This window comes from Coenobita brevimanus, chromosome 51 (genome assembly GCF_032717465.1).
Source record: "Coenobita brevimanus isolate Jiangsu-jjx chromosome 51, ASM3271746v2, whole genome shotgun sequence".
Classification (NCBI taxonomy): Eukaryota; Metazoa; Arthropoda; class Malacostraca; order Decapoda; family Coenobitidae; genus Coenobita; species Coenobita brevimanus.
Window position 1 is genome coordinate 681,694 of NC_137004.1, and position 26,735 is coordinate 708,428.

A 26,735-nucleotide genomic window follows, 5' to 3' on the forward strand; every position below is an offset into this window, starting at 1 on the left:
CTCAACACGCTGACTACTAAAGTTTGCCCAGTTACTGAAGCTGTGGTTAGACGGCTTGCTCAGGAAAAGAAGTGGTAAATCAGACATGAGGAAAACTGGAATGAAAGGTTTACTTGCATTATGACAGATAAACTTGATGCAAAATCTTATACAGATCAAGTGGTTTTTGAAAGCAATGGAAGAGAGTAAAAGTAAATTGTTTATCTGCCCAAGGACAAGAATGCTGAACTGTTTAAAAATCAAAGATATTATGATTATTCAAAACATAAAAATATAATACTTACTTCTAATGTATTTGTAGTGGTATTAAGTGCCACTGTTTATATAGCTTGTAAAATTGAAGAGCTTGTAAATAATGTGTACAGTGCACCAGTTATGAATTCAGTTGGCTGTTGACCGTATCGCTTTCCTACGAAAAACCCCTGTGTCTAGGCAAGTACGTTACTGCGATGAGTACATACATACGTACATGAATCTAGGCAAGTTATAATGCATTTGAATTACTGTAGTCACTATGTAGTCATACTCGAGTTTGTCATGAATATATGGCTGCACCACGGGACACTTGCCAAAATCTCCCAGTTGTTGGTTCATTTTGTATGGAGTAGGCTGTAGCACCAGTCGAACAGGGCGGTACTCCCGAGGTGGATGGCAAGCTGGTTACAGGGAGAGCTGGAGTTTCCGTTTCACCAGCCCTCAGGACCTGGCCTGACAATCTTCCTTTGCTGGACATTTTCAGTGTTTTCACCAGCACAGAGAGTAAGCCAGCATACTCTCACAAACCCCTACCTCCGACTGTCTACACCACACTACATGCACATCACGCATCACACCTATTGCCATCCTCCTCTTTCCAACTGTTACAGTTTTTTTATGAATGAAAAACACCTGTAATCTGGTGTATGAATTTTCTTCCTCTGTTCATCATCTGTAATCTATCTATCTGTACATTACAGAAGATGAACAGAGGAAGAAAATTCATACACCAGATTACAGGTGTCTTTCATTCACAAAAAATTCTGTAACAGCTGGAAAGAGGAGCTTCATCTCCTGTTAAGAAACAAAAAAATTCTCACACATTTAGTCTTGACTTACGAGATATCCAATAGTTACCCACAATCGGCTGTCAGTTCCAGTCGCATCCAAAGCTTCGACCTCTACATACAGCTTGCCTACGACGAAATATTTTTCAGCATTCACCGAAAGCTATAATTACATTCATTACACAGTTGATAATTTTTATATGTGAATATAAGAAGAGATATTAGAATTATACATTAAAATATTTAAATTTATTAACTCTGTTCAGTATGAATGGTAATTTTGAATTCAGTGCAAACTATGTAGCTGAATGAATAAAAAAAAGGAAAGAAATATAATAGGACATTCAACAATTCAATATTTTTCTTCAGCCAATTCGTGGACCTCCTGGCAGTTCTCCATGACGGCCACGAGGTTCCTGGACCTGGCTGAGGAATGCTGATCTAGTACGTTAGCCAGTGAATAGGAGCTGCATGTTTTCCATTGCCTTACAATATGACCTTGGGTCCTGATTCACTGAAGAGGCCTGCAGGTTCACATAACAGATGTCAGGACAGTGTCGACAGAGCAGAGGCTGTCTACGAGAGGCGGTGGTCTGGCGGGAGCTGTGGGTACTGCAGCAAAGTCAGGAGGCGGTTAACCCTCTTGACGGCAGTGGCGAACCTGAGCTTCTCGTCGGACGTGAAGGGATCGTAGCCCCACTTGGTGGTGGTGTTACGCTTGAAATCTCCTTCCAGGTGGGAAGCTACGCACGCCAGCCGACCTTCGTCCACAGGAACGCTAATGAGCAGCAAAGAGAACCCAGAGGTAAGGCAGTAAATAATTTCTGTGTAACATACCTGCACAAATATTACTCAGCTGGATCCTTCATTTCCTGTTGGTATATCTATCTATTTATAGCTAGGGGCTTTAATCACGTAACTGGTGGCCACAAGCAAATCTCCTCCATGTCTCCTTGTCCCCTGCCATTTCACTGCCCTTCCCTCAGCTTACATCTCTCCCCCTCATATACCTCTCTACTCCATTCCTCCATCTCACCCTCGGTGTTCCCTTCCCTCTTCTCCCCCACCTCCACCCCACTCACATACTCTCCCAGTTAGTCTCTCACTCTCCATCCTTTCCACATGGTCAGACCACCTCAGTGCATTTCTTCTAACACTTTCCATCACATCCACACTGCAGTGGTCTTCACTCGTCAGTCTGTCTCTCCAAGTAACTCATATGCTTCTCTCAGATAAATCACTTATACTGCTCTCACGTTTGACTTGTGTCCTTCCAACAAGGTCCAAGCTTAACTTCCATATATTAGAGTGGGGATCCACAATACTGTCACGCAACGACTGTTACTTACATGCTCACTTCCCAATTTCTTTTCACTGCTAACAGTGAACATGAAATCTTTCTTCCATTACTCTTACCTCAATCAAAAACATGAACCAAGACAGACATGAAGTGTGACATAGCCTCATCCCTTGTTTGTAGCAGTAACTGCCGAGATGGACGCCACAGTAAGCGGAGGGAAAAGTGAAAGGTGGAGTCATCAGCGTATGAGTGAATAGAGTTTTAATGTACATCATACAAAGTCATTGATGAATAGAAAGAAGAGAGTTGGCGATAGCACAGGGTCCTGAAGAACACCACTATTGACAACCATAGGAGAAGAACAGATGACGTCTACATCAGCAGCTATAGAACGACCAGAGAGGAAGCTGGAGGTGAAGGCATAGATAGGAGGATGGAAACCGTAAGAAGGCAGTTTGAAAACGAAAGATTTATGCCAGGCTTTGAGATGTCAAGTGCAATGGCAAAGCTTTCGCCAAAGTTCCGAGAGGAGGATGACCAGGAGTCTGAAAGGCAGGTGAGATGATCGTCAGTGGAGCGTCCCTGGCGGAACCCATACTGAAGAGCGGAAAGAAGGTTGTGTCAGGAAAGATGCCTTATTTTTTTTTTCTCTCTATCTATATACCTAGGCTCATTCCCCAGAGAAAGAGAGGTAGCCGAGACAGGACGACACACTCCCAATTTACTCATCCAAACACACTTATTTATTCGTATCTAAACCCAAGGGGAGAAGGGACAGATTCTCACCGCACCACACCGTACGAGGGTCAACTGCGCAGTGCAATTGGCGACACTCGCAGCAGGGCCCAACAGCAGAGCTGGTTTATCCCTGCCACATCAAAATGGACCCATCCCCCTCCTTTTTTTTCTTTGTTAAGAATAAATTCAAAAACTTTAGAAAGACAGGATGTTAAAGCAATTGGGTAATAGTCAGAGGGCTGTGAATGGTCAACCTTCTTTGGGACAGACTGAATGAGAGTAAACTTTCACCAAGAGGGAAAGGCACAAGTTGATAGACAAAGGCGAAAGAGGTTACCTAGGTAGGGTGTAAGCACAGAATCACAGCTCTTGAGACCAACAGGAAGGAACCCACCTGGCCCATATGCCTTGTTAGGATTGAGGCCAGTGATGGGAGAATCCTCATCAATCGAAAAACTTTTAATGTCAGCCATGAGGAAGTCAGAGGGGGAGACGTGATGGAGGAACAGCACTGGAATCGCCTGAGGTGGAATTGGAGGAGAAAGTCTGATCGAAGTGTTCTACTTTATCAGTAGGAGAAACAGCTACTGAGTCATCAGAGTGGAAAACAGGAAGGAAGGATGATGTTAGAAAGATTTTAGGCAAGGTGCCAGAAGGAACGTGAAGAAGTTTAGTTGGAGAATTCGGAGCATTTAGTACAAGTGAAATTATTTTCTTTAGAGGGAACAAACTTAGCAAGATTCTGGGCAGAAACATGAAAGAGATGAGATTCAGGGGTCGGTGGGCTCTGGTACCTTTTGTAGGCCTTCTTGCTGTTGACAGCATTAGAACAAGCGTGATTAAACCATTTTTTTTCTTTGCATTAGTCACAGGATAAGAGAAATAAATGTATGCTTCTGTGCCCGAGAGAATAAACTCCATAATGGGCAAAGCACACGCAGATGGCTCCCAGCTGTGGAAGCAAGAATCATTCCAGGGAAAATCAAACAAGTGCTGCCTGAGGGCCTCCCAAGTAGCAGCTCCAAAGTGCCAAAGCTGCCACTTCTTGGGAGGGTCTACATGCCTCGCTAGAGTGACATGGCCAGTCAAGATGATGTAAGTGGAGAAGCCTAAGGGAGAAAGAAAAATCCACAGTATAAGCAGATGGATTAGTCGTAAGGATGAGGTCACATATGTTGGAACTCTTTCCAAGGCAGTCAGGGATAGGGGTTGAGTGCTGTACAAGCTGCATTAGGTCATTAAGGATGGAAATGGTGTTGACTTGTTCACCAGGTGGATCAATGAAAGGAGAGGCGTGCCAAATGTAGTGGTGAATATTGAAATCACCTAGAATAGAGGGCTCAGAGACAGGAGAAACTGATAGGATGCATTCCATATTAGAAGCAAAATAATCAAAGAAGTTTTCATGGTCAGTAGAATTAGGGGATAAGTAAACAGCACAGATATATTTAGTCAGAGAATGACGGGATAACCGAAGCCAGAGAGTAGAGACTTCAGAAGAAATAAGTTGAAGAACATGAGAGCAAGATATGTTGTTGTGTATATATACACAACAGTCACCTTTGACTTTGAGGTGAGCATAGAGAAAGTAGGAGGATACAGAGGAGGATTTTCTATCAGTCGCCTCACATAGCAAGGAAGAGGTGGTGAGGTTCAGAGGAAAAGAGGTGGTGTACAACAGATAGAAAAGTAGAGGAAAGGCCGCGAATTTTGCAAAAATGAAGTGAGTTAGTGGTTCCAAGCATCTCTCTTGCCCACGTACTGTACAGTATGGAGCAAATCTGTTATTGCGAGGTGAAGATCCAACTCACTTGAGAAAGTGAAGGAGGTGGCGGAGATGTGTCAGCGTGTTGCGCACCAGGTCCTCGTAGTGGATGACGTATAGTGGGCCAGTGGTCCACAGTAACCGGTCGCTCGCCAATTCTTCCCACATGGCTGTCATCTCAGACACAAAATCGTGGAAATCTGATAAGTGAGGACGATAAAGAAAAAAATAAATAAATAAAAATAATAAAGTTGCTGATGCTGATTCCTGCATAAGTAACTGATTTGCTCTGAAAACCTTTGCTGACATAATCAACAGCTTGCCCATCCTATACAGATATTGATGTTGCGTCTTGTATCTTTCTGCGCGTAATTTCTGAAGGGACTCGATGAGCCAGTTTTAATGTTATTGAGTATGTGTTATATTTCATTAATTTAGCAGAGTAGTGAGAAGACTCATATGAGAATATATTAATAAATTCTTATCTAGACAACACTTGCCATATTCTAAGACTGGCCTATACGCGTCGTATCCACTGAAAAGATCACATACAGCTGCTGTGCGTCAGTTGCAATCAGTCATATTTAAGTGAATTTAGAAACAAGTGTCATAAAAGGTGCTGAGCAAAACTGTTTGATACTTGATATTTGTGGAAAGTTATATCCTTTAGTTTATTAACTTTGAAAGTATGGTAATATTAGATTAAGAATGCTGGCCTGGTTGGATGATTCAATAAATCCATGAAGTTTGTAATAAAAGTTGTTCCTTTAATAATTGTAATCTGCTGGATGAGGGTAACATACTAATACAAAAGTACTGAAGAACACGTAAAAAATAAAATGGTAAAAGTAATCACTCATTCTGAACCCGAACTTGACCATGCAGTACACTGAATGAGATTTTTAAAATACGGTGTTAAAGATGAGTAACACTCGTATCTATCTCACAAACCTGTTCTGTCTTTTTCGCGTCACGTCCCTCTTAGCCTTGGTCCACCTACACCCCCTTCCCCCCCTGCTTCCTGCCATCATCAGATTCTAAAAGCTTCTTCCTGAATTATTATTGTTATTAGCGATGCAGCGGTTTCAGGTGGACATTAACTCGAATACAGGCTGAACTATCCCTTCTCCTGCCGTTCACAATTACCCTTTGCGAGGGGTAGGGGGCAGATGACTCGTAATTATATAACCTGAGACAGGAGCTGCCAGGTTTGGTGACACCACGTGAATGTTTCCCACACTTGCACTTACCTCGTTCAATAAAGGAAAAATAATAATCCTGTTTTGCTTTTAATGAAATCGTCACGAAAACAAGCACGCATTAGCCGCAATAGTAGGCTGCACAGCAAATTAAAAACGTTGACGCCGATGCTTTGCTGCTGATTTTGAAAATGAGGCTACGGGTTGGAGTGGCCGATGCAGATCACCACAGTAGTCACATTTTTTCCTGTATTTTGTCTTGAGAGCAACACGAGAAAAGTGTCGTCACAGAAATACATGTTTATGCACATCGCTGGATCATAAAACACATTAACATAACACTGATACAAGAGAGATTACAAACGCCTTCAAATGGTCAGAAAAAACACATATTTTTAAATACCATCACATGAATCCCTAACGGACCCAGGTTCAAATCCCAGCTAGGGCAGGGAACAGTTTAAGGATTTGAATTTCATTAAATCAGGCTTTACTGATCTACCAGAAGACCCGCTGACATGTAAAAATACCCCTGTTAATACCAATACACCAGTCCTGTATGAGACAGCCCTAGCATGTATTCAATATGGACGGTGGGTGTTAGCGCCGAAATGGTGACATGTAGAGGTGTATGGTATGTAGGAGGACTGCTGGGCCTTAATAGCAGGGCGTGAAGCCTATGCCCATGGTCGGACACATTAAAAAAAAAAAAAAAATCATCAACGCCATCTCATGGTAATTAACACTGCCACATGGTCATTAACATCATCACAGCCAAAAACACCATCACAATGTCCTGGTCATAAATAAAACACAGCCTTGTCATGAACTGTACTAAAATGTCGTGTTGCATCACCACTTCGTCATAAACACCTCCACAGTGTCATAAAACAACACCACAGGCATAAAATCAAATTAACACAAGTTTGTTTGTTATCAAAAACACCACAACATGGTCGTGAAACAGCATCTCACCGTCACAAGCATCAAAACAATACGTGAATGCGTAATCCCTTTTTTTTATTTGTCAAATGTTCTTGTTAACAAACACTAACCAACTTGCATTCTTTCAGTTAACACACATTCTGACAGCTATTGTTTGGTTCACAACATTAAGCATCGGTCAGTCGAAGAAGCAAGTAGGGAACAGTGTCTGGCTGTGACATTTTTTAAATTTCTCCCCATGAAGCATAAGTTAGAGAAAGAACAACGATTCTTTGCCTGAACATACGAAAATGTGCCTTTTTATTGAATTTATAGGCAAAATAAACGAAAATATTTTTGCCAAAGGGTTATTCAAAGATTTGTAATGGTATATCATCAGGAATGGTCCGACCTGGGGGATGGGCGCTCACCCCCCAATATTTGTTTCTGAGCAGGTCAAAAAATTACTGACTTGGTCAAACTTGGAGAGTAGAGACTTTTTTTTTTTTTTTTTAACATAAAAGGAGAGGTCTCTGAGAGGGCAAAATATTTGTTTACCATAGTTTTTCTATTTACAAATATATTTAGAGGACAAAATACACAGTATCCTAGTTTCCCTTCTGTCAGGAGAATAGTCTATGCCAAAATCAAGTACTATATTAATCAAGGTGCTGGACCTGGACCCCCTTCACCTATGGGACGGTGGCAAGGAGGGAGGGGGGAGGGCAAATTTGTGTGCACTGCTGCTACTGGCCTGGTCATAAATAACACCAAATATCATGACTGAGATGAATTAGTTTAATCAGACAACTAAATAATTTACATGTGTCTATTTTTATTTATTTATTTATTTCTTTTTGTCAGCAATGATGCAGGCTTGGGTCTAAGTTCAGGTGGCTTAAGTACAACTACAAGCAGGGATGGCTCGACCGAGGGGGGGTGGGAGGGGGAGTCACCCTCCAATACTTGGCTCAGAGTTGGTCAGACGTTCACACGGTAAAAAAAAAAAAAAAAAAAAAAAAAAAGACTGCTTTTTCAACAAATGGAGCAGGGTATATTGTGAAGTGCAATGAATATTCACAGTAAAATCATCAGGGTGCATTTATAGTGGATATATATATATATATATATATATATATATATATATATATATATATATATATGAGCCTCTGTGGTACATTGGTAGAGTGTGTGTTTCGCACGCTGGTGAGCGCGGGTTCACCTCCCGCCAGAGTTGTAAAATCTTTGGGAAGCGTTCACCAAGCCACTTGCTACTTTGGCGGACACAAGGGGTGCTGTGGTTGAACCAGTGTCGCGTACTAGTATGCTTGCACCCAGTCGGCTTAAGGCGGGCCGATTACACTTGGTTCACAGACTACACACACATCCAAAGCCACTACAATTACACTCACAAGCACTTCTCAGCCTACATACAGTCTCTACCAGACAGCCTAAGCCACTGGGTAGGGATAGGCCGGTCCTGCAGTGGACCTCAACGGCTGATGATGATGATATACAGTATATATATATATATATATATATATATATATATATATATATATATATATATATATATATATATATATATATATATATATATATACAGTATCCTAGGGCTATTTTTTATTCTTCAAATAGTAGGAGAAGTGCTATATCTAATTAGCTGGTCAAATAAGGGGCGAGTTGATGAATTATACTGCGAGTTAGTCAAATAAGAGGCGAGTTGATCAATTATGAGGCCAGCTGAGCAAATATGAGGCGAGTTGGCCACAACTAAGGTTACCCCCCCACCCATCACAAGCTCCTCGGGTCATCCCTATTACATCATCCGTCACAATTTACTCGAAATGGGGCAGCTTCTTACGTCCCCCGGGGTAACTTTACATTTACATTATAGAACCCAAGTATGACCACACTTATCTGGCTGTCATTACTATGTGAATACAGGAGTATCTGCATATTGTTTGTTGGGTTAATCATTGTAAATTACACTATTATCATTTATTCAATTACTCCTTCACTATCCCTGGCAGTAACTGAATCTCTCACATGAACTATTGCCATCAGTGTCACGCCATCATACTCGTTAGCACTCGCTGAACTCACTTGTTCCATTTTCACTATTTATGAAGAGATAGATAGATAGATAGTCAGATAGGCATAGGCAGATGAATACATTTGTTGCTTGATATAGACAGATAGATGGATGGACGGATCGATAGATGGTTTGACAGATAGACATATAGATAGTAAAGACACTAACGGATAAATGCAGATACCGCCTACTGTACGCAGATTTACGTAAATAATACCTTGACGAACGCTGCTTAGTAATTAATCAGTTACTTGTGTTTGCACTGCACTGATCTGCACCACTTTTAAAGTATAATAATCCCTGAGTGGGTATTCTCCCGCATTTGGTCTAATCAGCTGCTCAGGTCAGGTGCGGGTAAGGGGATGGGTCTATTATGATGTGGCAGGGGTAAACCAGCTATGCCGTCTGTCCCTGCTGCGGATGTCGCTGATTGCATTGCACAGTTAACCCTCGTGCGGTGTGGTGCAGTGAGGATCTGTCCCTTCTCCTCTTGGGGCTAAGATGCGAATTAATGTGTGTGTGTGTGGATGAGTAAATCGGGAGTGTGTCGTCCTGTCTAGGCTACTCCCCTTGCTTTGGTGGAAGCAGCCTGGCAGGCATGTACATAGGTAGATAATTCACTGCTCGTTTGAATACTGCCTCCATCGCATCAGTCTCTTTTCTATTGGTTATTCCAGGGCATGGTTTAAAGGGTATCTGAAAATAGTGGGTCAGGTTTTTTCAGTTGTTCTCGAAGGGGGTGAATTGATACTGTAACTGCTACCACATAACAACAAACCCCAGCATATTCTGGCTGCAACGTGGCAGCACCACCACGAGCCTTTGCCTATTTCATAGCCTTTTCATGCATATGGTATCACCAGCTGCATCAGCAGATAACACAGATATAACAAAATGCAGCTGAACTAGAAAAAGACTTTGACAGTTGAAAAATCATTTTTTTTTTACCTTAGCCCTTATTCAAGCAATACCTTCTAACTGCCACGTCAGGCCCTCCTTTGCTTATAAGTTGCATAATATGGCAACGGCCACTCCGTCACCCGTTAACAAATTCTGGAGATACTGAAGGTGTAACAACGTGGACATGTAACAACGAGACCCGATCCCCCCTGTGTGAGGGCGAGAGACAAGCTGTCAGCTGTGGATGTGGCAAGCGACTGTCCAAATTGAAGCTTGTGAAACTTTAAATAAACAGTGAAAATGTCAGGGCAGATTTATGGACAGACTAGGAATGAATACCAACTATGTAATGTTTCAACTTTAATGGGTGACGCCTATCTTAGAATATAAGACTCTTTGTTGTCATTCACTTTCACTCTAATCTGCCAGATGAGAGAGAGAGAGAGAGAGAGAGAGAGAGAGAGAGAGAGAGAGAGAGAGAGAGAGAGAGAGAGAGAGAGAGAGAGAGAGACGAGGGGACAGGTAGAGGAGGAAAGAAACAAATTTATTACATGGTAAGAATAATGTGTTTTGATGGCTGGAACAGAATAAATAATATGAATATTTAATAGAAATCAATGGTTCATCTCGATACACACACACACACACACACACACACACACACACACACACACCCTCGCTCAGGCCACTGTGTTTTTCCTCTGGCCTCCCCTTGGAAATTGCTAACGCCTGCCCTCCCCAGGGGGCACGCCCCCAGGTTGAAAACCGCTGATCTGACAACTGTTATGATGTATCACGACAGAACTGGATATTCGTCAATTTTGTTATACCTCTTCATATCTCTTCCTCGAATGAGAATTTCTGTCTGTCTGTCTGTGTCTGTCTCTTATCTACACACACACACACACACACACACACACACACACACACACACACACAGTGGTAACGTTCCCGCTTGCCAACTGGTAGACGGGAGTTCGCGCCTCGCTCAGGTTACGAAAAGTTTCACTGACGAAGTGGGTGGTTACTGTCTCCCTTGAGCAAGGGGACGGGTGTGTGAGTGTGTGAAGGTCACAGCCTTGCCCTTAGATCGGACTATATGAGCTCTCAGCTCCCTTCCGGGAGGGTAAAAGCTGACGATCACGACCATCAAGTGATCCTGACCGACCCGGTGAATTACCGGTGAATTACACACACCTTATTACCCCCGCCAAGGAGGTTATGTTCTACCTCGCGTTGATTTGTCTGTTTGTCTGTCTGTCTGTTAGCAGGATGACTCAAAAAGTTATGAGAAGATTTTGATGATATTTTGTGGAAGAGTGAACCATGGGCCAAGGAAGAAATTATTAAATTTTGGACCGGATCCGGATCCGGAGTATTCCACACAACATCTCCAAAAGTTTTCAATGAATTTCAATGACATTTTGTGGAATGGTGCGCCATGGACCAAGAAAGAATTAATTAAATTTGGGGGCAGATCCGGATCCGAATCCGGATCCTTTTTAATGACAGTGACATTGGCGGAGGTGTGTGCTCTCTGAGCGCTTTTTAGTTCGTCCTCTGTTTCACTATCTTTTCGCATTGTCTCTATTCATCGTTATGCATATCAACATTATCTTGATCACTCATCATCATCATCGTCATCATCATCATCATCATCCTTTGTCAGTCCACTGCAGGAAAAGGGCCCCTCCTTTCTTTTTCCACTCTGACCTATTGGCTCTTATCTTGTTCCATCCAGTCCCAACGAATCTCCAAATTTTATCTTTCCATCCTGTCTTCTCTGTCTGTCTCTTCCTCTTACTCCACCTCTGGGCTGCCGCTCAATTAACCTGGTTGTTCATCTGTTATATGTTCTACGAAGGACGCCACCTGTCCACATCCATTTATGCCTTTTGATTGTAGTGATTAAATGTCTAAAGTCGTCTGTTCCCTTATCCAGGAAGCTCTACTTTTATCCCTCCATGTGGCCCCTAACATAACCCTTTTCATTCCTCTCTGAGCGCTCCTAAGTTTACGTTCCAAGGATCAGTATAACTTTTGTATTCTGTCTAGCACACGGTTTTCTTCAGCAGAGAGTGAGTCATATCATCCTGAGAGAGTTAACACTACCAGCATTTACCCTGTCATAAATGGCACAACTGTAGTATTTTGTTGCGCCTTAACGACAGGCTACTTTACTCAGCTGGGAGTGAGTCAAAGGAGCATGAGTTTAAGCACCTCACCCGTCTTTCACTCACACAGCTGAAATAAAATGGTCCCCAAACAATGATATTAACCCCAATAAATTCATTGTCATCACATTCGTACTAAAATCATAGATCCCTTAATTACATGCATAACTAAGTTCGTACTTGGTACTGCCTCACCCCCCCACCCCTTTTTTTTTCTGATTCTGAACATAGACTTGATTGTACTTGTCCTACTGTCGAGCAGTCTTCATACGTGCCACTAACCTTCACATATTGCCCACATTTGTACGCAGCAAAATAATGATGACTGAGGGCTTCACCACTGACGCTGGAAACTCTTACGGTTATGGTAGGATAGCCAAGACAGCTAACCTCATTGTTGTTACGGCTTTAAGGCAGGGTTGGCATGATTTAATTCAGTCAACCCACGATTTCAAGCCTGAAATCGTGTTTTAAACCGCTGATTTAAAGCGATGTAAAACACGTTTTCAGCGAGAAATTTTTGATATATGAGACGTGTTATGAATGTCAAAAATGTATAATTTCACAAGCAGGTTTTGTAAAACAATGCACAACAAAACGTATGTATTCAGTGTATTTAATGAATAAGGAGAGTTGATTGTAACATACAAACACAGCTTCGCAATTATGTTTATACAGTTATTGGAAGAAAAAACTTTCTTTGATTAAATGTTCAGGAAATATATCAAGGATTAGAAAAAAAATGCGCTACCATAGATTTAGTGTTTATTTCTTGCCTTTTGAAATTTTTTGGAATATCGGCTGTCAATATTACTTTATGATTTAATTTCAGTTAAAATACTAAATTGGGAGATATGCTAAATAAAAACAATTTTGGCAGTACTATATATTAATATACTTGATTACTGCACATCAAACCAGGAGGAATATCTGAGTTAATTTTATTTTTGCAACAGTAGCCTTCAAATATGGTAATTATTTAACTTCTTAATGTTTGCAACAGTCGCCTTCAAATATGGTAATTATTTAATTTCTTAATGTTTGCAACAGTAGCCTTCAAATATGGTAATTATTTAATTTCTTAATGTTTGCTAATTATTTAATTTCTTAATGTTTGCAACAATAGCCTTCAAATGTAGTAATTATTTAATTTCTTAATGTTTGCAACAGTCGCCTTCAAATGTAGTAATTATTTAATTTCTTAATGTTTGCAACAATAGCCTTCAAATGTAGTAATCATTTAATTTCTTAATGTTTGCAAAATAAGCCTTCAAATGTAGTAAATATTTAATTTCCTAATGTTAAAATGAAGTGAAGTTTTCGTCTTTTAAAAGCAAAATTCAATAAAGTTTAGATTTATTTGTCCTAACATTTATACTGCACGGTACTGAGAGACATGCCTTGAAACAGAGCTTTAATTACTGGTAAACTTTCATGATTTTTCAAATGTACGTTCTTTTATTTATATTTTTGTACATTTCTAGCTCGACAAATTTATGACAGTCATGACGTTTATAAAATTTATGTTATGATCATTATGACGTTTTTTTTATTTTTTTTGCAACGCTGGTTTCAGATTATCTTGCAGTAGGTTCTAAACACAAAACACTAGTAGAATGTATCCATGGTAAATGTGTAAAATGACAATCGTAGCTGAAGGCAAAACATCCAGCTTTGGATTACTGGCGGGAAACCACACGTTCAAGATGGATGACCGTCACAGGATGTCTTGTGTTCGCCACATTCCTCGTGGTTCAGTTTACACTGATCATAAATATTTTGCCATTGCAAATACACTTAAACGCGGGGTAATTTTATCAGGAGCGTTGGGTGCGCCATTACAATTTGCAAAAGGGGAAAGGCAATCGGCGAAGGTGGGCGAGCGTGTAGCACTTACCAGCTCTTGTCTTGCTATTTTGCATGTACTGTATATTGTTTATGGGAAGCGGTAACACTTCCCTGCATCATCTTAACCAGTTAAATTACATATAAAAAAACTAAATTTGATCACTGACCTCCACCCTCGAATCTGGATTTTGGAATTTCCAGCACATGCTTGTTTTTGGTGCCCTCCAGGTTGAACAGCTTCCAGTACGAGATGATGGTTCTGCACAGAGGAGAGTGAGGGGCGTCATTAATGAAGGTGTAACACACAAACAGCGATAGAAATGCAGCACACACAGACAGTGATGGAAGTGTGGCGCAGAAGTGATAGGAGTGTGGCACAGAGACAGCGTAGTGCAAACAGTGATGAGAGCGTTGCAGTCCGAAAGTGATGGAAATATAGAACACAGGCAGTGATGGACAGGTAGCACATAGACAGTGATGGAAATGTAACACATCGACAGTGATGTAAAGGTAACACAGACAGTGACGGAAATGTAATACATAGACAGTGAGGGAAATGTACCACACAGCCAGTGATGGAAATATAGCACACAGAGATGGAAATATAGCAAACAGACAGAGATGGAAATGTCACACACAGACAGTGATGAAAATGTTGAACACAGACAGTGACGGAAACATAGAACACAATCAGCAGAGCAGTCACATAAGTATCATTACTGACCATGATTTGTTTATGGACGGAGTGTATTTTTACATGACTACCTCTGCTGATGAATTTCTTTTCATTCCTTGTAGCTACAGTTATTTCATCTGTTTGTCTAGTTGAATTACTTACTTTTTATTGAAATTAGCGAGTTTATCGGCAGTTTGTCCAGTTGTTATACTATGGGTGATACTTTTAAGATGGTTTCACGACAGATAGGTTCAGATTCAACCAGATCCATCCATTTTCACGATAGTTCAGGCAAAAAATAAGCCAGTTTAGGGCACAAGGCCACGTCTAGTCCATGGGATTCAGTTTCGTTCACTGTGGTCCAGTCAAGTCACTTCCTTTCCAGAGAGGTCAAGTCAATTCCAGTTAGGTCATTTCAGGCCCAGTAACGTCCACTATGGCACAGACAGATCATTTCCGTTGCTTTTAGGTTACCGTAGGTCACTTCAGGTCCAGTCAGCCCCATCATATTCACATCGGTCCTGTCATGCCAGTTTCATTCATTTGTGGTCGGTTCAGTTTTATTATTATTATTATTATTATTATTTTTTTACAACACAGGAACAAGGAGCCCTGGGCGAAAGGCAAACAAAACTTTTGCCTTCCCAAGAAAGTTGAACGAAAACGAAGGAAAAATCGAAATCCGTTCATTCTGAAATACTGCGATCCATTGATCATGATAGACAGGGATTCGTAGGCAGAGGGAGAAAAGATTGAGGAAGACTGTTCCAGGGTTGATCAGTTGTGTAAGGAATGTGGAGGACTGGAGGAGCTTTGGTACCAGAACTTGATACATACATTAGAATTAATTGAACATAGCTGTATGAGTCATAAATACGCAAGAGAAACCGAGACAGAAAAGAGATATGTAAATAGGATTGCTGGAGCTCTCATACGATACTGTGAGTCTTATCCAAGTGGATCATCGTTCGTCTGTTGTTACTTATCTACCTGCTTAAGTCCAGAGCTTGAGTGCACAGCTAGTATGTAAAGCCTGTGTATGTATGGTCTGTAGCAGCCGGCTTACGCGTACATGAAATGGGCGGGCAACTCTCCTTACCACGTTCAAGCCATGTTTTGCGAATTCTGAAAGGCAGTTTACCCGTAGGGCTGAGGAACAGCATTTTCTGTCACCAGGGAAACAGTCTATCTTCACCAAATGCTTCACTTACACGTATAGGCATTTGAAAGATTCTGAGTGAGGATTGAGAAGTGCATGCGAGAATTTGGCTGTGTGTGTGTGTGTGTGTGTGTGTGTGTGTGTGTGTGTGTGTGTGTGTGTGTGTGTGTGTGTGTGTGTGTGTGTGTGTGTGTGTGTGTGTGTGTGTGTGTGTGTGTGTGTGTGTGTGTGTGTGTGTGTGTTTTATGCAAGGAAGAACCAAAGGCCAGGAGTCCACAGGATTGTTCCCTCCAAGAAAAAACAAAAACAAGATAACAGGGAACCAAATTCAAGATCCGTTCATTTCGAGATGGCTGGACACACTGCGTTTGACAGACTTGAGATCATAGGCAATAGGAAATACAGAAAGAAGGAGACAGTTCCAGAGTTGATTTATTGCATACATGAAGGACTAGGAGCAACGGTTAACTCTTGCATTGAGGATTTGGACAGAAAAGGGATGAGAGTTTGTTGCTAGACTTGTGCAACCTATCCGCCTTAGTGGTGGAGGGATGCAAGCAGACAGTTCAAAGGAGCATTGATCATTGAAGTAGCGATAGAAAAGAGATAAAGATAAAACAGTGCGGCGTAGAAACAGGGGTTGAAGGGAGCCAGTAAGAGTTAATGACACGAATAGCCTTTAACTCCACCATGTTGACTTAAGCTGTATGTGGGGAGCCTTCCCGCAAATAAGAGCTGTATAAAATCAACAACCGTGCAGGGGTAAAGTCGGCTTAGCACACCTACTCTCTTGAAATCAGATTTTACAAGAGAAGTAATACGATCTTACCAACATTTCCCGAGAGAATGAAACCCCAGGTATGTCTAAAGATGATGCAGGATTGAGCTGGATATTGTTAAAAATTAGAGGATACTCCTGGAGAAGAAATGATGGGTTGAAAGATGTAAGAACTGAGTTTTTGGTACATTGAAAAAAAGTGGACAGAGAAGGATTGTGGAAAGTTTTGCGCATGTACGGTGTAGATGGTAAGCTGCTAGGTGCCCTCAAGAGTTTTTATAACGCTAATGAAGCATGTGTTGCGTGATGTCTCCATGGTTGTTCAATATATATATGGATGGGGTGATGAGAGATGTAAAAACACGAGTAATGGAGAGGGGGATGGCGTTGGTAATGAATGGTGATGGATGGAATATCTATAATTTGTTGTATGTTGATGATGCAGTACTACTTGCTAATACTGGATAAGAACTTGGTAAACTAGTGCAGAGTTTTGCTGGTGTCTGTGAGAGTCGTGACTTGAGAGTGAATGTAGAAAAGAGTAAAGTGATGGCTAATGAAAGAGAAGGTGACTCCCAGTGCAATGTAACAGTGAATGGCGAGAGACTGGAATCGGTGAGAGAGTTCAAATATCTGGGTACAGTGATAGAAAAGAGAGGAAAATGTGCAAAAGAAGTGGAAAGTAGAGTGACACGAGGAAGGAAAGTAGCTGGTGCAATGAAGGCCTTGTTAAGAAGCAGAGGCTTGAGTGTTGCAGCTGCACTAGGCTTACATGAAGGAGTGTTAGTACCACATATGGAAGTGAGACTATGTGTGGCACAAATATGAAAAGTCAAGAATGAGGGCAGTGGAGATGGGACTGCTGAGGAATGTATGTGGAATACAGAGAGTGGATAGGATACGAAATAATGTGATTCTTGAATGATGTAGAGTGAGGAAGTCTGTGGACACCAGAATCGAAGAGAGCGTCCTGAGATGGTATGGTCATGTGGAGAGAATGGATAACAATAGAGTGGTGAAAATGGTATATCTGAGCGAATTTACAGGAGGGAGGAGGCGAGGTAGGCCATGGAGAAGGTGGAGAGATATGGTGGATGAGTGTGTGAGGAAGAGAGGTTAGGAAGTTGGTGAGGCTAGGGAACTGACAAGAGATCGAGATGTCTGGATGAATGTTGTGAGCAGAAGCGCATGATCTGGGGTTTGACATCCCTTTTTAACGTGACAGCGTCCGGATTGACTCAATCGGATACGTTTATGTGAAGCTACAGAAAGTGGTGAATGTGTTTGGCGTATCCGATAGGGCCAGGATTCCGGGGGCTTGAATGATTAGTGAGCGGAAGCGTGGCTCATTGAAGTGGGCAAGTTGGACTGTCTGGACACTGCTACTCCTCACCCTGCCCTAGGGTGGGAAAGGGGGTCTGGATGATGATGACGATGATGATGATGATTAAAAAAAAAATATACAGACATTAATACTTTTACCCCAATCAGTGATATGAGCAAAGTAAGACAACAGATGTGCCACAGCCTCATCCGTTGTTTGTTGAAGGAACTGCTGAGATGGACGATGCAGGAAGTGAATGGAAAGGTGAAAGGTGGAGTCATCAGCGAATGAGTGGATAGGGTTAGATGTACAGCTTAGAAGGTCGTTGATGAATCGATGTATAGGAGTTGGTGATAGGACAGAACCATAAGTAACACCACTATTGACAGCTATAGGAGAAGAACGGTGGCAGCCCACAACAGCAGCTATAAAAGGACCAGAAAGGAAGCTAGAGATGAAGGCACACATAGAAGGATCGAAACAGTAAGAGGGCAGTTTAGAAATTAAAGATTTATGCCAGACTCGATCGAAAGCCTTTCAGATGTCAAGTGCAATGGCAAAACTTTCGCCAAAGTCCCGGATGTAGGATAACTAGGAGTGTGAAAGGTAGATGGCAAGACCAACGGTGAGGCGTCCATGGCGGAACCCACACTGATGATTGGAAAGAAGGTTGTGATAGGAAAGGTGCCTAAGTTTTTTTTTTTTTTTTTTTTTTTTAAGAACAGATTCAAAACTTTGAAATACAGGAATTTAATGCAATTGGGCGATAGTTAGAGGGCTGGGAATGATAACACTTCACTGGGACAGGCTAAATGAGAGCAAGCTTCCAGCAAGATGGAAAGTACAAGTTGACAGACGAAGCTGAAAGAGTTTGCCTAGGCAATTTGTAAGCACAGAAGCAAAGTTCTTGAGGACTACAGGAAGATTCCCACCAGGCCAATATGCCTGGTTAGTATTGAGGACAGTGATGGCAGAAAATACATCAAATGCAGAAATATTAATGTCAGTCATGAGGAAATACGAGAGGGGAAAGTGATGAAGGAACAGCACCGGAATCATCTAGGATGGAAGTGGAGGAGAAAGTCTGAGCGAAGAGTTCTGCTTTATCAGTAGAAGAAACAGCTACAGAAAGACTAAAAGAGTGGAAATGAGGAGGGAAGGATGATAAGGTAAAGTTGTTAGAAAGAGTTCTGGGAAGGTGATAGAAGTATCGGGAAGAATGTGAGTTCAAGAGTTCAGAATATAGAGTACGAATGAAATCAGCAGAGCAAAGAACAGGCTTAGCACGAATCTACGCAGAAACATAAATGAGATGAGATTCAGGGGTTTGTTGGCTCCAGTATCTTTTATAGGCCTTCTCCTTGTTGTGGACAGCATTAGAACAAGTGCATTACACCAAACTTTTTTTTTTTTTTTTTTTTTTTGCATAGGTCACAGGATAAGAGAGAGGAATGTATGCTTCCATGCCCGAAAGAACAATCTCTGCAATGTGGAAGGAACACTCGGATGGCTCTCGGCCATGGAAGTAATAATCATTCCAGGGAAAATCAAAGAAGCACTGCCTGGAGGTTTGGAGGGTGAAGTGCTTGAAAGGGTACAGCAGGGAAGAAAGGTTGCTGGTTCTTTGAAAGCAGTGATAAGAAACAGGGAAGTGAGCATGGAAGTGAAAAAGTTACTACATGACAGTATTGTGATACCAACTCTAACGTACGGAAGTGAAGCGTGGACGTTGTTGGAAGGACACAAGTCAAGAGTGAGAGCCGTGGAAATGAGTTATTTAAGAGGAGCCTGTGGAGTCACATGGAGAGACAGGCTGACGAATGAGGATATAAAGGAGCGTTGTGGTGTTGATGTGGATGTGATAGGAAGCGTTATGAGGAACACACTGAGGTGGTTTGGCCATGTGGAGAGGATGGAGGGTGAAAGACTGACGAAGAGAGTGTATGTGAGTGAGGTGGAGGGGGAAAGAGGGAGGGGGAGGCCGAGGATGAGATGGAGAGATGGGGTGGAGAGGTATATGAGAGAGGGGGGTGTGAGTTGGGAGCAGGGCAGTGAAATGGCGGGGGACAGGGCAACTTGGAGGCGATTTGTTTGTGGCCACCCCAAACGGGATTGAGGCGTCTGGCAATAGATAGATAGATAGACTGCCTGAGGGCCTCTCAATCAGCAGCTCCAAAGTGCCACAGCCGCCGCTTCTTGGGAGGGTCCACAGGCCTTACTGGAGTGATGGGACAGGTTAAGGTGACAAGGCTGTGATCAGAGGAGCCTAACAGAGAGAAAATTTTAACATTGTAAACAGAAGGATTAGTTGTAAGGAAGAAGTCATGTATGTTGGAACTCTCTCCAAGGCAGTCGGGGATACGAGTAGGATGCAGTACAAGTTACTTTAGGTTATTAAGGTTAAAAAAGATTTGAATTTGTTCACAAGGTGGATCAGTGAGAGGAGAGGAGAGCCAAAGGTGACGGTGAGCACTGAAGTCACCTAGAATGGTAATTTCAGAGAAAAGAGAAATTGATATTATGTGCTCCATCTTAATAGTAAGATAGTGGGAGAATTTTTCATAATGAGCAGAATCAGGGGATAAGTAGACAGCACACATATATTTAGCCAAAGAATGGCAGGATAGCCGAAGTCAGAGAGTAGAGAATTCAGAAGATTATAAGTTCAGGAACACGAGAGCAAGATATGTTGTTGTGTAAATATAAACAACAGCCACCTTTGGCTTTGAAATGAGTATAGAGAAGTTAGGAGGATACAGTGAACGGTTTGCTGTCAGTCTTCTCAAACAATTGAGTCTCTGTGAGGAAAAGAAGGCGAGATTTAGCGGAGATTAAGAGGAGGAGAGATGGTGTTTAACAGAGAGAAAGTTAGAGGAAAGGCTGCAAATGTTGCAGAAATGATGAAGTGAGTCAGACTGTGGATCCAGGCATCTCGCTTGGTCGTCACTGGGAGATGGGCGGATGGTGAGGCTTTTATTGTCCCCCCCCCCCAGGAGCTCTGAGACTTGGTATTGAGACGACATTTTTAACCAAATTATGAGTCTGGAGTGTAGTGTGTAATGTTCATGTAGTTTGGTGTACAGAGAAACTTGTATTGGACAGCATGGTGGCCTACTTTCAGTGTTACTGGAACACTGAAAATTTTCAGCAAAAGGGGATGGTCAGAAGCTAGTTCCGAGGGCTGATGAAACGGGAGCTCCAGCTCTCCCTGTCATCAGCTTTCCATCCACCTTGGGAGTACCGCCCTGTTCGACTAGTACTGCACTCTACTCCATGTAGTATAGGGTCTCCTTCACCAATGAGAATTCGGTCTGTGGCCTCACAGACCTGCAAGAATATTTGGTAAAGGATCATAGCCATTTTGTACTATAAAAGTGTCCGCCATACTTAATTATGTCAGCAGTTATTTTGTTTCGTCATATTTTTCACTTTCATATTTACTCTAGTATAGTTTCGAAGTATTTGGTAGCTGTATGTTTCAACACAAAAGTATAAACAAGCAGCATCATTCACAGTTTAAGCCAAAGAAAGTTTACGAACATGACCAGTGACAAAGCAAAATCTGGTAGGCTGACCTGGCGGGATCTCTGAGGAGCAGGATGGTGGGCCGCTGTGGGCTGATGGCCTCGTAGCGGTCCTGAAGGTCATGGATGTAGGTGAGGTAGAAGGCAGGGCCGTGTGTGCGTTGGACAATTGTGCTTCCGTCCTTCACACCAGTCTTCTCACCCAGGAACCCTGCCGATTGACTCACATACTCACCTACGCGGTCATAAATAAGGAAAAACACACACACACACACACACACACACACACACACACACACACACACACACACACACACACAGACAAAACAAGGATGTAACAGGACTGGAACCACAGACGGATCTTTGGGTCGTTCTTTTCGGCTCGCGAGACAACACTGAGGTACATTACAGTTGTCCATGATATGCTTGCATTTGTTCAGGACGGCCTGTCTACCAGCATTTTTTGATTTTTTGGGGGAACTTGAGACTGGTGGTATACTTATTGATAGTGACATATTGGCTCTAAGATTTAATGCTCTCTGCCTTTTTGTTCGTCGTTTTGTATTTCCTATAATTCTTGAACTTATGCAATGGGACAGGAAAGCTTTCTGTTAAATTTCGAGCTGGGCCGCCGCGGTGGCTGAGTGGTTAGCATCCCTGACTGCGAAGCTGGCAGCCTGTTGACGCCAGGGTTCGAACTCAGATGCGTGGTGTCACCCGACTCACTGTGTCCATCCACCCTTTGTGGTTGGTAAGTAAAACCAGTAACACCTAGGGGTGGTAGCTGTGTGACTTGGATGATGCAGTGGCCTTGTGTCTCGGGATATTGGGTGAATAACCCGCCAAAGGCTCAATGGCCCATGTTATGGAGATCAGTACTACAGCTAAGCATCTCATGGCGTTCCCCCAACCTTTACCTTATTTATTTATTTATTCATTTATTTATTTATTCATTTATTTTTGACGCCTTGAAATGATATGTGCAGTCTGCATCTCTCTCTCTCTCTCTCTCTCTCTCTCTCTCTCTCTCTCTCTCTCTCTCTCTTTACCATGCTGATATAGGATGGTGTCGTTGTAATCAGAGCCAGTGAAGATGCCAGTGGCTGCCTCCAGCAGGTATCGGAGCCATGTGCTGCCAGACCCCGGCACGGACACCAGCACCACAGGAGTAACACCCACACCAAACCTGGAATTACACACACACACAAGAGGAATAAAACATTAGTGTGTGTGTGTGTGTGAAAGAGAGAGAGAGAGAGAGAGAGAGAGAGAGAGCATTGCTGAATTAACCATAAGCCAAAAGAGGAACTGCAACAGTCAGCACAAAAAGGAGGTCTCTGCAGTTAGTTCTTGAAAAATGTTTAGGCTTCCACACTACGGTGGAGACCTGAGTTAACTTGTTTTTATTTTTTCAAACACTGTTCAATTTGGTGCCATTCCTCCATTTCTTTAGCAGTTCACTTCAAACCTAGTACAATTGTTTCTTTCACAAATACCGATATACCTTTTCCATTTTATTTTTTTCTGGGGTCCATTTAAAGAGTCTCATGGGGCTAAAGATCAAACGATACACACACACGTTTGGGATCCTATGCTCTTGTATGGTCATCAGTCATCATGACAGTTTGCACAGCTGTATGACCAGTTCCACTGGAAGGACAATCAAAAATTCCGGGACTTGCCTTGAACACACACATGACCGTTTCTTTGCATACGAGTGACATAAGTGTAAATCCACCTCGCAAACACGATGTCATGGAGACACTCACAGGCACGACCTTCATACAAGAAAGAATGCCCGAAAGCCGTCTATAAACAGTTCATTAAAGCAACTGTTATTTACGGCAGCCCAATCTGGGTCCCAACCTAAACAAAATACACATGGATGAGCTTTAAAAAGACCACACACATAAATCATTTCCATCATGAGACCGAAATAATTCGAATCGAAGATCGCATGAACATGAGTTGCAAGCAGAATATTGTTTCAGCTCGACTCGCCTGACCCTTGTAGCTTCATGTTGCCTTAACCCCCTCCACAAATAACCAAGAAACGAACAACTGGCCCGAACTGGACATGGCATCTCAGCAACACCCCTCCTTCTCCACCCAACATCTCTGTTTATAAATACATTCATAAACACCTAGTCACCACAGACATCTAAAACATTCAGCCATTTAACATCCTTCATGAACTTACACCAGACATAGGCTACACCCGTCAGCACCTATCCTACCCAGAAAGACACAAGTATACCCAGCCAGATGGCGATACGGTCACCATCTTTCTCTGGTATAATAACAACACAAAATACAACTTAAATAATTCACTGTGCCCACATTGTGGTTCAGCTTCCCACAGCACAACACACTCACCTCATGCACCACACTATCGCAACACGGGAAGCCTTCAACATAACCGGTTACCTGCAGGTCCAGGGGTTCACGACCAGACGAACCTGGGGCTGCAGCAGCAACAACAGTATGAACACCATTATCCAGTCCTGCAGCAGTGGGGGATACTGCGAACGATATGTCGTGATGCAACACTGGCTCTGAGTAACACTAAAGAGTAGTATTGTATAGTACGTTAGTGGTAATGACGAGGTGAATGTAGCCCTATTAAGAGAAGAAGCAATGCTAGTAATAGTGGCAGCGTCAACATGACTCACATAGTGCGGTAGTGAGCACAGGGGCTGCCGGGGTCGTCTTTCCACATCTGCCATGACGACGGTCCCGGATCCACTTTCAGTGTGTCGCCTGCAAGGGGGCAACAGATACAGCAGTTACGGTCAGAAGTTACACTTAGATTGCATCAGGATAAAGTTGTATTACAGTAAAACAAAATTGTGTGCCCTCAGATCATTTAACAAAGATCATGGTGCCAAGAAATTAACATGAATGGTAAGCAACGGAAATTCATAATAAAGTACATTATATAATTACTGTTTGTTGTGGTCTTGGAATTATTAAACATGTTGAACAAAGTTCATCTCATCTCATCAGCTGTTTGAGTGTCCACTGCAGGACCAGCCTATCCCGACCGAAGTGGGGACGATACAGCCAATGTATCTCTACCAAGTGGCTTAGGCTGTCTGGTAGAGATTGTGTGTAGGGTGAGAAGTGCTTGTAAGTGTAATTATTGTGTTGGAGTGGCTTTGGATGTGTGTGTAGTCTGTAAACCAAGTGTAATCGGCCCGCGCAAGCCGACTGGGTGCAAGCATAGGCCTACTTTTATAGTATGCGACACTGGTTCAACCACGGCACCCCTTATATATATATATATATATATATATATATATATATATATATATATATATATATATATATATATATATATATCCACGAGGATGATTATGTGAGATGATAAATATCTTATTTTTACTCATCCCTTTTAACACAACCCGCAGTAATTGGTTTGTATCCAAGTCCTTAGAAGTCCTTAAATATTTGCAGAGTTAACGGGGATAAGGAGGGAAACAACCTGAGCCCAACATCCTAACCGACCTGACAATCAAACCTGAGCTATTCCAGCTGCAAATTAGATAAGCCAACCAATACACCACTGGATAACACACACCACAAAACCAGCAAGAAGACATGGCGTGTGTGCTGGGCGGCTCTCCCAGGCCCTGTCTTCCCCCTTGCTATGTAACAAGCCAGCCCACATCCCACTGACCGGGCCAAAGTATGGCCCGGATCCCTCTACAGGAGGGATAAATCATAAAACGAAAACGAACTCACCACCGGATCCCAGCTGACAAAATATCCCATCTGACAAAATAAAGACCCGTATTGCCGTCGGTTTAGGAAGCTACATTGTATCTCGTCATAATGATTTACGTTGCTTATTTCACCTTGTCATTTTGTAATAAGATTATACAAATCTTGTATATCCACAAGGATTTCATAAATAACACAAGAATAGAATAACACAAGAACAGAATAACACATCACAGAAACATATCGGTAAGAGGATGCTAAAGAGCCTAAATAAGCGACGACCAAGGACCCATATTCTGCCTTGTGGGTAGGTAATCCACTTTGTGCTATTAAATCTTTCCAGCATCGACACAGATTGCATAAAATCATACGAACGTTCACTGACGTGACATAAACAAAAAACAAATTTATAATACTAAGCTGCTTGGGTAATCCATAAATTACAAGAATGAAAGTCAAGGAGTTTGCAATGTATTTTCGTGGTTTAGGATGCTCTCTAGTATCCCTTTATTATCAGTCTTCTATATGGCACATTAATATTCTATGTATTATCTATGAAGTCAACTTTAGCATTAAAATAGACATAAACAACACACAAGAGAGTAGTAAGGTGCAGTTGACATCATAACTAAGAAACAAATGCAAGAAAGCCTCTACCGCTTGTGAAGTATGTGAACTTTTTGTGCACTCACCTGGCAGCCTGTTGACTTTGGTGTGCAGCGTGGACAGCAGCGCCACAGCATCAGCTTCCATTGGACCCTCACATCCGTCTGACAGGAACACCAGTGATCACCCAGTGGGAAAGTGGACGAGACATTATAGGAAGTATGTCACCGCCACCTCTCCGCGAATCGGAGGTTGCCATTTATTTATTTATGTTTTATTTTTCGATAAGTTCACAGATTTTCACCTCCATTTAGTGAAAGTTTTTAACGCACAAAGGAAAAAAGTGTCGATGCTCTTGAGACTGGTACACGACTTTAGTGATATGATTGATTTTAGCATTGTTTTTCCAGTGACTTCATGGAATCCTTTGCAATTACATTTTAATGATTTATGAGAGAATTTCAACAATGGTTATGAATTCGATCTGGCATCTTTGCCGCGGATCTTCAATAATGCAAGGAAATAATGTAAACATCCCTCTCAACAGAGTTAAGTCACGGTTAGACAGCTTCACAGGCGAGTTAGGCCCGTCAGGCTGGGTCAGAGTGACTTATTACTGTACTGTTGGGAGATCCTCCACTTTTGTGCCACGTCCACAAGTATCCGAAACGAAAAGAGATATGACACTCAGACTCAGCCTAATGGATCCAATACAACCGTGCAACACCGTAGCTGACTTAGCTTTAATCATCCTATGTTTACCATAATGTCGCTTACTTCCTTACATTATGGCTTGCTTGCGGATCTTCGTCTTCGACCATGGAGAGGTGGCGGCGTTATGCTTCCACAGACTTCAGGCTAAGATTGTTGACAAGTTACTGTCACGGATGGGAAGTATTCAGACTGAAGATTATACTGACACATGCAAACTGTGTTTATGAGAAGATGTAATAGTTTCG

At 42.2% G+C, this 26,735-nt stretch overlaps 1 protein-coding gene across 1 annotated transcript; it reads right to left on the reverse strand.

Moving 5' to 3' along the window:
• Positions 1–1,619: 1,619 nt before the first annotated feature.
• LOC145400278 (sialate:O-sulfotransferase 1-like) lies at positions 1,620–25,923 on the reverse strand. The gene is made up of 7 exons (XM_080272836.1): positions 25,863–25,923; positions 24,120–24,207; positions 22,497–22,633; positions 21,499–21,658; positions 14,154–14,245; positions 4,893–5,046; positions 1,620–1,821 (listed from the first exon to the last, which is right to left on the reverse strand). Exons 1-7 carry the CDS (start codon positions 25,921–25,923, stop codon positions 1,620–1,622), a joined length of 894 nt encoding a protein of 297 aa, XP_080128962.1.
• Between the last annotated feature and the right edge of the window lie 812 nt (positions 25,924–26,735).

Excerpts from the sequence above, each read along its gene's own strand:
- LOC145400278 (XM_080272836.1), bottom strand. The coding sequence starts at position 25,923 with ATGGAAGCTGATGCTGTGGCGCTGCTGTCCACGCTGCACACCAAAGTC. Across the intron at positions 24,208-25,862 it reads CAAAGTCAACAGGCTGCCAG|GCGACACACTGAAAGTGGAT; the intron begins GTGAGTGCACAA and ends GCCCCCTTGCAG. Across the intron at positions 14,246-21,498 it reads CTCCTCAGAGATCCCGCCAG|AACCATCATCTCGTACTGGA; the intron begins GTCAGCCTACCA and ends TCCTCTGTGCAG.